General features: G+C 37.4%; 1 protein-coding gene across 2 annotated transcripts in view; it reads right to left on the bottom strand.

Moving 5' to 3' along the window:
- The window catches only part of LOC150085662 (actin-binding LIM protein 2-like), a 579,562-nt gene that overhangs the window by 228,468 nt on the left and 338,958 nt on the right, over window positions 1-12,136 (bottom strand). Inside the window, exon 9 of one of the 2 annotated variants that reach the window (XM_090374166.1) lies at window positions 2,808-2,876. The exons of the other annotated variant lie outside the window; for it this stretch is intronic. Coding sequence (XP_090230292.1) covers window positions 2,808-2,876 — 69 coding nt within the window. The remainder of the gene's footprint in view (window positions 1-2,807; window positions 2,877-12,136) is intronic. 2 annotated transcript variants of the gene reach the window in all.

Consider the following 12,136-nt stretch of genomic DNA (forward strand, 5'->3'; position numbering starts at 1 on the left):
TTATGGAATCAGAACTTTATTTAGGTCCAAAAAAAAATTTTTTTTTTTTATCACTCAGAGGGAGCACTGTTACAAAAATTTATGTTAAAGGAGACAGATTAAGAGGTGATTCTTCTTCTGCCATTAATCACCATGCCTCTATTGATCAAGCCATAATACAAGAATTGAGTAAGTAATGTTGCATTATAGATATTTCATAATAAATGCGAGATAAAGATAAATGTAAGAGGTGGAACGTCAATATCACTTAGACTAGCATTTGCCAAACTGGGGTCCGTACACCAGTTCCAGGGAGTCCGCGAAACGTTCAGAAGGTATCAAGTAATATGTGTTTCTTTTCTTAAAAAATATACTGATAGAATCATGATGAATTATGTTATAGAACAATACTTATTTTCGATATAACTGTATACATATTTAAAATTATTCAATTTATGTATAGTAAATTGATGATAAATAAAGTTTTTATTATATATCTGTATAAAAATAAGAATAAAGTTGAGTTGTGTCACATAAAACTTTGAATTTTGTTTTAAAAACCCAGTGTTCACACACACACACACACACACACACACACACACACACACACACACACACACACACACACACACACACACACACACACACACACACACACACACACACACACACACACACACACACAGAGAGAGAGAGAGAGAGAGAGAGAGAGAGAGAGAGAGAGAGAGACATATGCATGTATATATATACATAGGAGTCCACAAACTTGTTTTGAGTTTTGAAGGTCTCAGTAGTTTGGGTACCACTGACTTAGACTATCCTGACTAGTCTGGTTGATTTGAAAAAAAAAAAAAAAAAAAAAAAAGGAAAAATTCCTTACACAGCAATTGCACACATCAATATTTGGCTATATTCCCAATTTACTAGGCAGACAGTGTCAACATGAATGTACTCCCAACCCACCCAGATCTACTGCAGGTGATCTAAATATATCTGTATAAAAATAAAAATAAAGTTGAGTTGTGTCACATAAAACTTTGAATTTTGTTTTAAAAACCCAGTGTTCACACACAAACCGCAGGTGATCTAATGTTTCCATCATCATTACTGAAATTGAAAGATGCCACATGCCAAGAAATTGTAACAATTCCTATGGATAAGTTCTGTTGTGAGCTTGGTAATACCATCCTATGCTCACTATTGGAATGTGGACATTCTAATTTACAATTAGCTTTTACAGAAGGAATCGCCAATGCATACATCCACTTTATGCATTGGTGATTCCTTCTGGTGATATTTGAAACTTAGCTTTTAATTTCATAAAAATCCTCTAACTTGCAGAGTATCACTGCAAAAAGTGCATTCTTTGCAAAACTTTTTTTACAGTGTCTGTACATTAAAATATATAGCGTCAAAGCCCTATACAGATATATGAGGTGTGACAATAAAATTTCTGGAATGTTTTTTAGTTCAGCTGGATTGCCCAAGTGTTATAAGATAAATATGGATGTGTTCGAACACATTTGGACTTGCTGATGCTGCAGTAGTAAAACAATTGTGCCAGTCCTTTAAAGTAGTCACACTGACAGTAACAGCATTTCTCTCACTGAAAAAATAATTGCTCACTGGTTAGATCAACAAATCATCAAATTTTGTCCAAAGTTAAGCACAAATGTAAGTGAAACAGTGAAGATATTATTAGTATTTTATAGAAGTTCAGCTATGAAAAGTATTTTGAAGTTTGTTTGTTATTTGGCTTTTTAGGAGCATTAGCAACTAAGGCCATATTGCTCCAGGGATATGCAGTGGTCAATTCCTGACCTTTCCACATCCTCTGTATTTGGTGGTCACAAGCTTGAACCCCAGTCTAATCAAGAAGCGTGTGCTACGCACTGCTTCTCCTGCCCACCTGGCTACGGAGGCATCATATTTTGAAGTAAAGGTTTGTTTCAACTGCCTAATTCATCAAGTGATGTTGTTTCCTTTTATCAGGCAAAATTCACAGCACCATCCTTACTGACACTTTCTTCATGCCCAAACCTTTGCGAAAATCTTTCTCCCAGTTTAAATGTCAAATTTTAATTCCTCTGCCATCGTTCATACAGCTATAGGTCTGACTGACAGAAGAAAAGTCTGCACTCTTTCCATTCTTCACCAGCTGGTTGGCTTTCAGATGACCACTTCTTTCATCACTTCCAGATCACCCTCCCCCGAGAAAGTGCTTATCAAAAACCTTGCCTTTTTCACTGTTGCATCAAATACTAATATCATTTCTGTCAAACGCTTCCATCGTTTCACCTGCACTTTTGCCTAACTTTTCACAATACTTTAAGATTTGTTGGTTTTTCTACCCAGAAATCACTCATTTTTGCAATGGAACCAAGAAATGCTCTCTTTTGGCAACTACTCTGAAAGGATTGGTTTGATGCCTGAGCATTAAGACAGCACAAGCTGTCACATCAAACATAAAAGCATTCCAGGAATTATACAAAATTCCATGACTATTTGTAAAAAAAAAAAAAAAAAACCCTAAGCGATGGGCAAAAATTGTATTGATTTTTGATTTGGCATATGACACGAAAAATACACTTATGAAAATAAAAACAACAAACAATTCAGAACGGTGCTAGGTGGAAAAGTCTCCAATAGAAAAAGTCTTCTTTCTCTCATTCTTACCATCAATTTTCACATAAAAACATTGACAGATGTATTTCTAATAGCTGGCCAAGTTCCTGTATATCAATAAGATAGAAAACAAATTGTTAATGATTTAAATCATAAAATAAAATTTTTATAATAATAATTCATAGCTTATGAACAAAACCAACCTGTCTATTGAGTGAATTATAGGGACTGGTGGATCGGGAACTAGAGAGACTGGGTGAATAGGGTGGGTACTAAAAGGTTAAAAAAGAAACATAAACATAAATAAAAAATAAAAAAATTAATAAAAATAAACTCATAAAATACATCCACTGTTGCCAACTTTCAATGTATCATTATATAATGCTAATGACTTTGAAGTTGCAAGACGTTTCGGGTTTTATTTATTAGTAATTTATTAATACAATTACCACTCTTTAACTTAGTTATCTTGTTAATGAACATCTTAAATTTAAATTACCCACAAATAGTAAAAATCGCTTTCAAATAAATAATAAATTCAGCACAGAAACTAATCCAGTATTCACTCTATACATATTGTATCAGGGAATACTTTAGGTTTTAATCTAATCACATAAGCCATTACTTGCCTTTTACTTGCACATAATAACTTTAACAGACTGATGTTTTTCAAGTATTACAGAGAAACTTCCCTTAACGGATACCCTTCTAAAAGGGACACTTCTTGTTGTAGACACTCAAGCTTGGGTCCTGGATAGAAGTATTAGAAATTGGTTATTATATGACTTCTCCAAAACAGGCACTCTAATATAGACCTGGACACTTTCATGGGTGTTATTTTGGTATTTTCAACCTCCCTACATGGAACACTTTCAAGGGTAATTGACATGCATGTGCATTTTTGTTGATCAGCAGGCACTTGCAATGAAGGCCAGAAAAGGTCAACATCACTACAATAATACTAATTATAGTATTATAATTAGTGATGTGATGATGGATTACTTACAGAGAAGATGGCAATAGTGGAAGTATTGCCATCTTCTCTGTAATGGATAGCAGCAGTAGAACTATATCAGACAGCCAAAATAAGTTTGGGCTGTCTGATATAGTTCCATGGTTGCTCATCACTAAGTAAGGCAATAAATTTGTCAAAGTGAGAAATGCTGTTTACAGAATAAAAAAAAAAAAAAAAAAACCCTCGATCAGTGGGCTGTATATAGATAATTTTGACCAGTAACATGAAGATTTTCTGTGTCTACAAACATAAGTATCTACAAACCTCCTTTAAAAAACTAAAACATTACTGTGTGAATAAGTCCATAATTGATGATGCCAACTCTGACCAATTATAACTTTATAAACATAAATAAAATTAAATTACAAATAAAATACATAAAATCGACTGTAAAATATAATATAATTTAAAATACAATAAATCATATGAATATATTAAAAATATAAAAATAACAAAAATATTACACATTAAAAGCATTAAACCCATATTACTGTAAAACTGAAGCTTTCGGCAGCATCTGCTGCCTTTCTCAACATAAGTAGTGCTGCATCAAACATTCATTATAAAGTACTTAACCTTCCCAGCAGAAACCATTTCCAAGTAATAGAGGATATCTTCAAGTTTTTATCCACCAAATAGAAAAGTGAGCTTGCAGTAGATGGCAGCAAACCTCTAATCGTGGTAGCATTTATCAATCCCAAAAGGCTCAATGTGCACTTTGGTTCAATGAGCTGTAGTATTCTACCACAGTTATACCTAAATTTTGAACACAGTTTAAAAAAGAAACTGCAGACTGAGTAGACCCCCAGTTCTCTAATGATGCAGAAAATTCAGAAAGGATGCCTGTTTGTGCAATCATCCTAGCAAAGGTGGTGGCCAAAAAAAAAGTGGGGCTGGTTTGAGGAAGTTTTACAAAAAGTCCAGAGAAATCCATACATTTCAGTAATGAGCTTAACATATCAAGGTCAACAGTGTGTACAATGTTAGGCATGTAATCTGTCAAATAGTGTGTATGTTAGACTTAGCATTAGTAGAGGCATATGTTGCAAAAAAAGCAAGCTTATACAGCATCAGCCAAAAAAAAAAAAAAAAAAAAAACACCTTCCCATTTCACCCATCCATTCACTGCAAAAGTTTATCCACTTCTTCCTTGAATTTATTTAAGCTATTAACTTCTACAACGACAGATGGAAGCTTCATCAAAGTTTCTTGCGATGACCGACTAACTGGTTAAAATAAATTTATTAACATAAAAATATAATATACAGTAAACCCCCGCTATTCGTGGTATCTGTATTCGCGGTCGCTGATTTAATATAAAATGAAACCTAAAAAAAAATGTGAATTTTAAATCTCCGTGAACATTTTCCGCCATAAAAAAACATGGGCATGGCTAAAATTATCTTTCCTGGTAAAAACAGTGCTCAGTGGGTGGGGGAGAGGGGTGACAAAATCGCGAGCATGGATGTTTTTTGCTAATCCTTGTTCAGTATGTGCTATGCGCTTGTCATGGAAGGTTTTGTCGTTTGCTTTTAATTTATATGCTTAAATTGAATAAATTTATATGCTTACAAAAGTGAAAAATCTATCGTTTTGCAGTGTGTTAGTGTAAACAGACTTTTTCAAGTGTGTTAACAGAAGAAAGTGACTTTATTGTAGACAAATTCTTTTCTAACCCCTACAAAAATATGGCTACAAATAACAAGGGAAATTGTGGGAAGATCAAAGAAGGTGATGACATTAGCGAGTAAAATTCAGTTATTAGACAATTTCTAATGGGGAAAGTTTCTTGTCAGTGGAAAAACATTATAAAATCAATAAGTCAACGGTACGATCAATCGAGAAATCGGAAGATAAAAATCTGCCGTAGTGCCCATGAAAAGGCGCTAATTGTTTCAAAAATTTCCTCTGTAACTCATGATATTAAATTAGAAAAAATGGAACAAGCTTTAAATCTGTGGATAGAAGACCGAACTCAAAATAAAATTCCCTTAAGTTCACTCATCATTCGTGAAAAGGCAAAACACCTTTATCAACACTTTAGCAAAACTGGTGATAGAACTGGAAGGGATAAGTTTTTTAGCTATAGCAACGGAGCTGGATTGAAAGCTTTGTTTGAAATTTCTAATAAATATTACATTTAATATTAAATTGTTTCTTATTTTCATTTCGATGCCTTATGCTTACATTTCACTATGTATTGTCTATGTACATAGTCATATTATGAAGGTACATATAATACATACATAGACAAAATTTTAGACTAGTTTTTCTTATAAATTTCATACTTTGGAACGGAACCCCTTTATTACTATGGGAGCCATAACTCAGTATTTGCGTTTTCGGTATTTGTGGAATTTCTCAGGAACATAACCCCCGCGAATAGCAGGGGTTTACTGTATACATGAGATAAAACAGAAATAAAATAAAAGCGTTAAAATATATAGTAGCTTTCGAAGCGAAGTGCCTCTTCATCAGTTAGTCTGTGACTGGTGTAATTCAGTATATATTAATGGTTACAATAGCACAAGTTAGTGGGGCATGATCATGTATCATGAGTCTGGTGTCGTTAAAGCAGAATTACGTACACGTGATGATCGCCAGCGATTATCGCACTGCAATATAGTACATTCTATAATAGGGTGTAAATGTACTCCCCTCGTCTGATTCATAGTACTATTATTAGTGGCTATGTGTAGTGCTTCAAGCCATGAGCGCTGGTGGTAATCACGTGAATAGTCAACGATTTCAATATCCTGTTGGGGATCAAGATTGTGCTGCTCAACCCAATAATGTTCGGCGACTGCGGAACGTTCAAAATTAGTGGTTCGCAGAGCCACCTCATGTTCAGAAACCCGATCTTTCAATCTTCTACCAGACTCACCTACATAACACCCCCCCCCCCCACACACAATCCGGACAGGTAATACGGTATACGGAACCACTCCGTAGGAAAGGAGGAACAGGTGTTTTCACCTTAGAAATAATGGATTGAATTTCCTCCCCAGAAATTGCACGCATCGTATATGATGGAGACATAAAATCCTAACAAGATGTTCCGATACACCTGGATAATAGGGAATGTAGGCGGTAGAGATAAATTGATTGGCACCTCCGTAGCCAGGTGGGAAGGAGCAGCAATGCGCAGCACACGCTTCTTGATTAGACCGGGGTTCGAGCCCGTCACCACCAAATACGGAGGATGCGGAAAGGTCAAGGAATGACCACCGCATATCCCGGAGCAATATGGCCTTAGTTGCTAATGCTCCTAAAAACCAACCAAAAACAAAAAAAAAAAATAAATTGATTGGCACGAGGCGGGTTAGATTTTGTAACAAATTCCTGAGCCTGAAGTTCACATCTATCTAGAACATGAGGTGGATAGCCACAATTTGAAAGCTCTGCCCTAATTTTTGAAATCTCCAATTGCCTGTCACCAATCGAACTAGAATGCATCCAAGTGCGGGAGAACAATGTATGCTCGGTGCTACGTAAATGACCAGGGGCGTGCGCAGAGCCATAATTGGTAAATTGGCCTGCACACATTGGCCTCCTAAAAACGGAAGTTACTAAACACGAATCCACGCGTTAGACTAACACATCCAAAAAAGGAACGGTATTATCGTTTGTTTGTTATTTGGTTTTTAGGAGCATTAGTAACTAAGGCCATATTGCTCCGGGGATATGCGGTGGTCATTCCCTGACCTTTCCCTAAATTTAGTGGTCATGGGCTCAAACCCCAGTCTAATCAAGAAGCGTGTGCTACGCACTGCTGCTCCTGCCCACCTGGCTATGGAGGCGCCCAGGATATTATCAACCTCTAGTTCAATCGTAAACTGAATGACGGGCGACAGAGAATTGCCTGTCACCAGATTCTGATCCCCAGGGTACAATTGCAAAAATATCGTCAACATAACGACACCAGAGAGTGATAGTTATTAACTTTTATGAAACTGTGAAAGACTCCCCTGTGAAAGTGTTGGAGAAGTTGGAATCCAAAGTTAATAAACTTGTGCATTCTTGGTTTTTAACCAATAAGATTACCAAGAACGTCCCCTGGAAGCTTCATGCGACAGGTTGTCAACTCCCGCAGTTTTATGGACTTCCAGAGATCCATAAACCTGATGTTCCTTTATGGCCCATTGTGTCTTGTTGTCATACACCAAGTATGAACTTTCTAAATGTGTTGCCAAGTTATTAGCACCCCCTTGTTGGGAAAACTGTTTACACCGTTTCCAGTAGTATGCATTTTCTGCGTATTATTAAAGATTTTATTATTTCTGAGAGCGAGGTTATGGTCTCCTTTGATGTGGTTTCCCTGTTCACTTCTGTTCCTGTATAACAGGCCATTGCCAGTGCGAAACGTCTTTTGAGCAGGGATGCCACATTGGAAGATAGAATGTTGCTCTCTACAGATTATATTTGTACTGCCCTCAATCTCTGTTTGGGGGGGGGGGGTGATCATGTTCAATGACTCTCTGTTTCGCCAAATACAGGGCACAACTGTGGGGGCCCCTGTTAGTCCTATCGTAGCCAATATCGCCATGGAAGAACTCGAAAGTCTGATTTTCTTGAACTTACCAATTCCTAACACTCTCTGGTGTCGTTATGTTGACGATATTTTTCCAATTGTACCCCTGGGATCAGAATCTGGGCTGCTGCAATATCTAAATTACCTGTCGCCCGTCATTCAGTTTACAATTGAACTAGAGGTTGATAATACCCTTCCTTTTTTGGATGTGTTAGTCCAACGCTTGGATTCGCGTTTAGTAACTTCCGTTTTTAGGAGGCCAATGTGTGCAGGCCAATTTACCAATTATGGCTCTGCGCACGCCCCTGGTCATTTACGTAGCACTGCGCATACATTGTTCTCCCGCACTTGGATGCATTCTAGTTCGAATGGTGACAGGCAATTGGAGATTTCAAAAATTAGGGCAGAGCTTTCAAATTGTGGCTATCCACCTCATGTTCTAGATAGATGTGAACTTCAGGCTCAGGAATTTGTTACAAAATCTAACCCGCCTCGTGCCAATCAATTTATCTCTACCGCCTACATTCCCTATTATCCAGGTGTATCGGAACATCTTGTTAGGATTTTGTGTCTCCATCATATACAATGCGTGCAACTTCTGGGGAGGAAATTCAATCCATTATTTCTAAGGTGAAAACACCTGTTCCTCCTTTCCTACGGAGTGGTTCTGTATACTGTATTACGTGTCCAGATTGTGGGAGGTGTTATGTAGGTGAGTCTGGTAGAAGATTGAAAGATCGGGTTTCTGAACATGAGGTGACTCTGCGAACCACTAATTTTGAACGCTCTGCAGTCGCAGAACATTATTGGGTTGAGCAGCACAATCAGTACGATTTAAATATCCCCAACAGGATATTGAAATCGTTGACTTCACGTGATTACTACCAGCGCTCATGGCTCGAAGCACTACACATAGCCACCAATAATAGTACTATGAATCGGACAAGGGGAGTACATTTATGCCCTATTATAGAATGTACTGTATTGCAGTGCGATGAGTGCTGGCGATCATCACGTGTACGTAATTCTGCTTTACCAACACCAGACTCATGATACATGATCATGCCCCACTAACTTGTGCTATTGTAACCATTAATATATACTGAATTACACCAGTCACAGACTAACTGATGAAGAGGCTCTTCGCTTCGAAAGCTACTATATATTATAACTCTTTTATCTTATTGTATTTTAATGTTTATTTTATTTCTGTTTTATCTTATGTATATATTATATTTTTATTTTAATAAATTTATTTTAACCAGTTAGTTGGCCGTTGCAAGAAACTTTGATGATATAATGCAACCCAACACACAAGGAATGTTTTCTAAAGATGGAAGCTTGTTCCAGCAATAAACTACCCGCTGGCTAAAGGAAAATTTCCGCACATCTATTTGGCAATTGTCTATCCTCAATTTGAATTTATGCCCCCTCAGGTTTGGAATCCCATCAGCATTGAGCCTGCTCAATTCATTCAAGGCCTTATACACTTCATTCAGCTCACCTCACAGGTGCCTCGTCTCCAGAAACTGCTTAAATTCTGCAATTGCAGAACTCAAGCCTTTCTTCGTAAGAGCATTCCTCTGTTCCCTTCACTAGTCTTGTTGTCCTTCTCTGTACTTGTTCTAGCAACTCTACATCCTTCCTAAAATGAGGCTTCCAGACCTGTACGCAGAACTCAAAGTGTGGCCTGACCACTGCCTTATACAAGGGGATAATCACCTCCTTATCTCTGCTAGCAAAATTCCTGTATATCATTGACAAACCCCCATGACCTACTCTGGCAGCCTGTTTGCAAAGCTCAGAAAATGTCATATCTGATTGCACAATTACCCCCAGGTCTCTTTCATTCTCCATTACCCTGTGGATAACACTGCCCAGTTGGTACATTTCTCTGGGGTTACTGCAATCCATATGCAGTACTTTACATTTGTATAGTTTGGTTGTATGGTTTCACCCTCAAACACCATCTGAAGGTGAAATCATACAATTTAGAGCTCACATAGAAGCCATTGATCGACAACTAAACTAAGAATTTTGTGGTAAATTTCTCTGTGATTACAGTTTTGCCCTTACCTGCTATCCACTGGAGCATGCACATACAGCAATACCTCGCATAGCACTGATAATTGGTACCGAAACTGTTCCATGTTATGTGAAACCATGATGACTGAGGTATAATTATAATAGGTTTTAATTGAATGCGTACCAGGGAAACAGTCTATAAACAAATTATAATAAATCTATGAACAATTTGCGCTTGATAGCCAATTAAAAGGATTTTATATAAAAAATATTGCAAAAATTTTATTAATGAAAAGGAAACATCATGAGAGATGAGAAAAAATCTTTTATTATTTATTTAGGTATCTCCTGTTCAATAATGACGTCTTGTGAAATCGTCTCTTCTTTTTCTCAGTGTACAAGTCTTTGTAGCATCGAATCTCATCTTGTAAAATTTGATGTATCTTGATGCTACGTTCAACATTTGGATCTCCATTCATAATTGCCTTGCAGGCTATGTCAACCCCCCCCCGAAAAACTTTCTCCAATTCTTCTGTTGAAAATTCTTTTGGTACCAATTCAGTGTTATCCACTCCAGGATAACATTAGTTGTTGGCGTATCGGTTTCTGTGGCATAATGCGCCTCCTAAAGTTTTTGCATTTTACTCTGATCCAAACCCGAGGCGAGATTTGAACCTGTGACCTTTGGGTTGCCAGGCAGGCACTTTACTCACCTGGCTAGCCCAGTCGGCTTTATATCTATTATAGGCTTCTGAATCACCTAATAATTTATATGCATCCCATGCACTTTTCTTCTCTGCCATATCTCAATAGTTCACTGACATGCATTTAGGTCTAAACCTTGAACAGTATTCCTTCATTGATATAAAAAACCTAGTAGATTCCATGATTACTTCCCTGAATGCTTCCCATTTAGAATTTGCTGTTGGTAACATCATCAGTTGGTCCCACTGCAGTCACTACTAGGAAAGCGAAAACCTTTCCCTTTACTCTTGACAGTAGTTATGTCTTTAATTAAATTCCGCATTAATACACTGTGAGTGCTGCCACCCAGTACGTCTTTTACCTGCAGATTCTTAATGTTTCACTGCTGATAACCAGATCATGTGTTTTGCTTCCTCTTGTGTTGCCTATCTAACATGCTGATATAGAAAACAGTCATCCCAGAAATCCACAAAAGTCTTGCTACTCTGTGAGTGATTAACCCATAAATTCAAGTCAACATCTGGAAAGTTAAAATCCCCCATTATGAGACATTCTGATTTACTGGTCAGTTCCATTTCTCTATATAGCTATTTGATATAAACTCACAGTCAATAGGCCCAAAACACACTCCTACTCTCAATTTTGTTTTCCCAGAGCATACATTACATTAAATTGGATGAACATTGCACTTAGCATTAGTAGAGGCATAATATGCAAGAAAGCAAGCTTATGCAGCATCAGCCAGGAAAAAAAAAAAAAAAAAAAAAAAAAACTTCCACTTCACCCCTCCATTCATTCGAAATACCTGTCCAGATGAGCCTTAAATTTATTTAGGCTATCAACTTCCACAACAAGGGATGGAAGTCTGTTCCACCAACAAACTATCCGCTGGCTAAAGACAAATTTCTGGACATCTGTCTTTCCTCAAATGAATTTATGCCCTCTCACGTGATTATTCTAAGCAAGAGGCAGAATCCCATCAGCACTGAGCATGCTCAAACCATTCAGAGCTTTATACACCTCTATCAGATCACCTCGCCGGTGCCTAGTCTCCAGACACTGTAATTTGCAAAACTTAAGCCTTTCTTCGTAAGAGAACCCTTTGTTCCATTCACTAACCTTGTTGCCCTTCTCTGTACTCGTTCCAGCAGCTCTACATCCTTCTTGAAATGAGGTCCCCAGACCTGTATACAGTACTCAAGGTGTGGCCTGACCATTGCCTTATACAAGGGAATAATCACCTCCTTATCCCTGCT

Source organism: Mastigoproctus giganteus, chromosome 5, assembly GCF_048544385.1.
Source record: "Mastigoproctus giganteus isolate SK-2022 chromosome 5, ASM4854438v1, whole genome shotgun sequence".
Taxonomy (NCBI): Eukaryota; Metazoa; Arthropoda; class Arachnida; order Uropygi; family Thelyphonidae; genus Mastigoproctus; species Mastigoproctus giganteus.